Source organism: Helobdella robusta (genome assembly GCF_000326865.2).
Source record: "Helobdella robusta unplaced genomic scaffold HELROscaffold_94, whole genome shotgun sequence".
NCBI lineage: Eukaryota > Metazoa > Annelida > Clitellata > Rhynchobdellida > Glossiphoniidae > Helobdella > Helobdella robusta.
The window spans coordinates 365721-371590 of record NW_008705537.1 but is presented as its reverse complement, the minus strand read 5'-3'; the positions used below and the strand labels follow the sequence as shown (position 1 = coordinate 371590).

The window sequence follows — 5870 nt, the reverse complement described above, 5'->3', positions numbered from 1 at the left end:
CCAGGCGTGTATTCATTGCCACTGAATGAAAGAACGTAGCCTGACATCTTCCATGATGAACTCCTCTGGAAGCTTCAACCTGAATGAAATAAATAAAATGAAAAAATCTTATTTATTTAATTAATTAAAATGAAAATAGAGAAACGAGCAAGCCGGAAATGCCAGCCAACTGGCAAAGAAAGAAACCGCAAAGAAACCGTAAAACGAACCCCAGCCAGGCGTGCATTCTTTGCCACTTAATGAACGAACGTAGCGTGACATGACAACCATTCTGATCATCCACAATGAACTTCTCTGGAAGCTTAAACCTGAATGAATGAACCTGAATGAACCTAAATGAATGGAAAAATCTTATTTAATTAAAATGAAAATAGAGAAACGAAAGAAGCCGACCGGTCGGCAAAGAAAAGAACCTCAAAGAAAGGTATCTATATAGGATTTATGCTCTATATAACTCTATATAACTCTATATAACTCTATATAACTCTATATAACTCTATATAACTCTATATAACTCTGTATAACTCTATATAACTCTATATAACTCTATATAACTCTATATAACTCTATATAACTCTATATAACTCTATATAACTCTATATAACTCTATATAACTCTATATAACTCTATATAACTCTATATAACTCTATATAACTCTATATAACTCTATATAACTCTATATAACTCTATATAACTCTATATAACTCTATATAACTCTATATAATTCTATATAACTCTATATAACTCTATATAACTCTATATAACTCTATATAATTCTATATAACTCTATATAACTCTATATAACTCTATATAACTCTATATAAATATGCTTATAAATCTATGCATATTGGCTGAGCCAATATGCATAGATTTATAAGCACTTTTATATTAAAATTTTGCTCGCTTTATATATATATATATATATATATATATCATAAATTCAATATAAAGCAACAGTAACCAGTGCTACTTATGTAAGCACGCAGTTCAAATTTTTCGGGGAGAATTCAAAATAGTCTGAGACCACACCTTGCTTAACATCCAATTCCAAGCCAAGCCAAGCTGAGCCATTATGCGTAGATATATAAGCGCTTTTATATTAAAATATCGATATCAATGAAATAACGCGAGCAAGTTTAATAAATATTTTATTCAAAATTTAATTAAAATAGAACATATACACAAGTTTTATTTGTCAAGTAATTCCATCCAATCATTTTAACACGCACACCCTTCAATTGAACTATCTCGCAATCTATTTCTTTTAATGCTTATCGGTTTTCCAGATTCTCTTGTTCTCTTGGTGTGGAAGTTGAAGGGATACATTTCACTAAGTATAGATGACGCTAGCATGACGTCATTTCCTCCAACGATTCCGTAACAAATTCTCCATCCTATTTTAAAAAGTTTCTTTGATGCTTTTTAATCAGTCAGGTGACAATCATCATCATCATCGATATCGCGATGAAATCAAATTGAGAATTTTTTAAATTTCTAAAAAAGTCTCTTCATTCATTTTATGATACTACCTCGTTCATTACGATTCTGTTTGATAGTACTGTACTATCAATTAACCAGTCAATAGTAACGAACACAGTCTCACATGTGATTTGTACTAATGAGTTGCCTAAAGTTAGGGCAAGGTTTTAACCAAAATTTACGAATCAATGAAGGAATTGATGGCGGACACGATGACGTCAATAACCTTTTAACCTTAACAACCTTTTAACCTTATTCGCATTAAAACACTAATTTAAGTAGCCAGTTTTGCCGTTAACATGGGTTAGGGGTTGAAGAGGTTTAAAATTTAACAAACCAAAAATTATGTTGAATAATCTAAAAAATTAAATTAAAAATTAAATTAAAAATTAAACAATCTAAAAAAATCATGTCACGTCATTATTAGAAATTATTCGCCCATTCCTAGATTCGTGTCCGGACTTGGCATTAATTAAAAGTTAAGTGAATTTTAATTAATTTTAAGATTTTGAAGTACCCAGAGGTTCATTTTGAGTTCAAAAATCTGCCATTTTTAGTTATTTATTAATTTTGATTGATATTATTCTCTGTAGGTTATTCTATTTTAAATCTTTTTTTCACTAATTTTCATTATAGATTTCATTTTTTGTTAATTAATTTATTTATTTCGACATCACATATGGCTCAGTCATCAGTCAATAATTGACTCAATTTATGAATTATAAAATAAAAATAAAAATTAATAATGTACATTTTTATTATATAATTTATTATACTATTATATATTATTATTATTGTTTTTTATTATTATTATATATATATCATACTATTATTATTATCTATCAATGATATATCATCCAATTAAAAAATTTAGAATAGATTAGCATTAGGATTAGATAATTATTCTAATTAATTATTTACATTAATTAATTAATTAATCTACGTTAATCTAATGATTTAGTTAGTTAGTATTAGTTAGCTGTTAGGTTAAAGTTAGACATATCATGTAATATATAATTTCACATAGATATATGACTTTATGTATGATATATATCATAATCATTCATGATGATATCAGTCAATCAAATTAAAAACTAAAAATGTCAAATTTAATATTATTATCCAATTTTATGATAAATGCCTAAAAAACAAAATTTTGTTATTTATTAGGCATATACACATAGTACTAATGGATCGGCCTGCTATTAGCTTTCCATCTTTATTATATAAAAAAAGTGTTTTGATTTTCTTTGCCGTCGCGTTTCTGTTTGCTGCGTGGGTGACGGTCGTCGTGGGCCCACCTGTCTCTGAGAAGCCGGCTGGGGTCGTCGTCGATGACGATGAGGCCAATTCAACTGAGGAAGAATCTGTAAATTTGTTTTTGATGATTTGGAATTTAGATAAATTAAAATATAAAAAAACTCACTTGTTTAATTATAAATTTTTGAAAATATTTATTAAATTATTAAAAAGCGTATTTACTACTTATAACTGGTGGGCTATGTACACACTCATTTTTTCAACTCTCTCTCTCTCTCTCTCCCTCTCTCTCTCTCTCTTTCTCTCTCTCTCTCTCTCTCTCTCTCTCTCTTTCTCTAGCTCTCTAGATGTCACCCATATTGTTATTTTAAATTTGAAAAATTGCAAAAAAATTCAAATGACGAAATTTATAATAATTGTAATGATAATAATAAAATAATTATATAATACTTAGATTATAATATAATTAAATATTAATAAAATGAGTAATAATAATTATGGTGTAGCTGGGGCTGGAGTACGAGAGGTACATGCGTGAAGTGGTGAAGTTGTTGGAGTCGGATGAAGAGTTTCGGAAGAAACTAGAGAGTGCAAATTCATCTGATATCAAGGTTTTGGGGTTTTATTGATTTTGAATTTTGAGAAGAAAATCTCTCATCCATCCATCCATCCTTCCAGCTCATTCATTTATCTTTTCATTCATTCATTCATTTATTTGCCATCTTTTTTCCGTTCTCATGTGACTGACAACTTTTTTCATTCATTCATTCATTCATTCATTCATTCATTCATCTGTTTTATGAGATTCATTCATTAATTCATCCATGCATTTCTTCCATTCGTACACTCATTCATTCCTTCATTCATTCATTTAATACTCATCCATTCACCAACTGTTCTACCTCCCCACCAACACATATGCTCATTCATTTGATGCTTTGGATTTTAAGAGCTAACACACTTTGAAATAAAATTCGATCAATTGGTTAATAATAATAATTCATCATATAATATTTTAAAGAAGAATCAAAATGGAAAAATATTATTTTTATTTAAAAATTATCTCACCAGAGTGGCGCCATAGCACAACATCTGAACTTCGTCAGTAAGAGTATAAGGTCGAAGTTGGACGAGCTGAAGAGGAACGAACTAGAGAGACTTAGAACTGTCCTCAGATTGAAAGGTCGACTTGATAAAAGCAAGTTATTCATTCATTCATCCCTTCTCTCTCTCTTTCTCTCTCTCTCTCTCTCTCTCCATCTGTTCTTCATTCATTTATTCGTTCATCCATTCATTCATTCATTTATTCATTCATTCATTCATACGTTCATTCATTCCTCTATCAACTAAGTTCATTTATTCATTCTTTTTTTTATCTACTTATTCGTTATTCATTCATTCATTCACCTTTCACCCATTCATTCATTCATCCATTCATTTATTCATTCATTCATTCATTCATAAAATTTTTTTCATCACAGCCTTGTGTCATTTATCACAAACTTGTGTCAGTCACTATGCTAACTTCGTTCCTATAGTCTAGTCTGCCATCTGTTCTCCATCCATTCATTTTTATTCATTCTTCTGTCTATCTACATTCATCCATTCAACTATTTTTCATTCATTCATCCACTCATTCATCCATCCATCAATTTTTATTCATTCATTCATTTATTCATACATGCATTCATACATGCATTCATTTATTCATTCATTCATTTATTCATACATGCATTCATTTATTCATTCATTCACTCATTCATTCATTCATTCATTCATTCATTCATTCATTCATTCATTTATTTCTTATTCGTGAAATACTCATCTCCCTATCTGGTTATTGATTAGTTGTTTGATTTATCTCTTTGTTTGTTTATTCGTTCATATGTCTACCATATGTCCATGCAGTTCATCATTTGCCCAATCATTCATTCATTCATTTATTTATTCATTCATTCGTTCGTTCGTTTTTTCATTCATTCATTCCTTCCGTCTTTATGTTTATTCGTCACTTGTTAATTCACTGACCCATTCATCACTGTATACGTCCACATGATGGTCCAGTTTAACAATTGACAAATCTACAAACAAACAAACATTCACCCTTACATCCCTGTTTTCCATCAGCCCTAATCAATCACACCCCTCCCCTAAACTAAAAGTGAGGCAGGCACACCCGGACAGTGGGGACCGCCTACCCCCGCCAGCCCTACACGAACTTGAAAAACTGTTTGGCCATCTTGATTCGTCCAATCAGCATTCCTTTGAGACGAAAGATTTGGTGAAGCTGATTAAAAGGGTCGGTTGGTTGGTTGATAGATTGATTGATTGGTTGATTGATTGGTTGGTTGATTGGCTGGTTGATTGATTGGTTGGTTGGTTGATTGGCTGGTTGATTGGTTAGTCGGTTGGTTGGTTGGTTGGCTGGTTGATTGATTGGTTGGTTGGTTGATTGGCTGGTTGATTGGTTAGTCGGTTGGTCGGAGGTTTCATCCATTGGCAGATTAGATGATGGGACATATTGATTCAATGAAAATTCACCAACACCTCATAAAAAACATGATGAAGATTAATTCGCATTTAGTTCACTGTCACTCAATTGAAATCAAGTCGCAAAGTCTTTAACTAACTCTAACTTACTTGCTATTTAAGAGAAACCGCAACCAACCAATCAGAATTTTTAAAACTTTTTACAATTGGTCATACTCGTCAACCAATCACAATCACGCACAATCGTACTCACCCAACAAACCGACCAATCACAATTAATCACACGAAACCAACAGACCAATCACGATCAATCACACGAAACCAACCGACCAATCACGATCAATCACACGAAACTCACTGACCAATCACAGCCATTCACACGAAACCAACCGATCAATCACAACCATTCACACGATACCAGCCGACCAATCACAACCATTCGTCATCACCCAAGTGACCAATCGCAACACCACATCCTCCTAACCGACCAATCAGACGACAGATGACCTAGAGGACATTGACAGACGCCGGCGGGAGGACTTCAAAAGGTACGAGATGGAGAAGGAGCATCTGAGGAGGGAGGAGATGAAGGGCCTGCCGACTGAGGAACGAGAGAAGAAAGAAAAAGAACACGAAGAGAT

General features: G+C 32.0%; 1 protein-coding gene across 1 annotated transcript in view; it reads left to right on the top strand.

Annotated features, from left to right (window-relative positions):
* Positions 1-1977: 1977 nt before the first annotated feature.
* HELRODRAFT_116613 (hypothetical protein) overlaps positions 1978-5870 on the top strand; it is a gene marked incomplete at its 3' end in the record, with an annotated part of 6240 nt that continues 2347 nt past the window's right edge. The window contains exons 1-6 of the mRNA XM_009033602.1: positions 1978-2072; positions 2656-2848; positions 3246-3350; positions 3811-3922; positions 4902-5038; positions 5725-5870. The exon at positions 5725-5870 is cut by the window's right edge and continues 40 nt beyond it. Coding sequence (XP_009031850.1) covers positions 2669-2848; positions 3246-3350; positions 3811-3922; positions 4902-5038; positions 5725-5870 — 680 coding nt within the window. The 5' untranslated portion in view covers positions 1978-2072; positions 2656-2668. The remainder of the gene's footprint in view (positions 2073-2655; positions 2849-3245; positions 3351-3810; positions 3923-4901; positions 5039-5724) is intronic.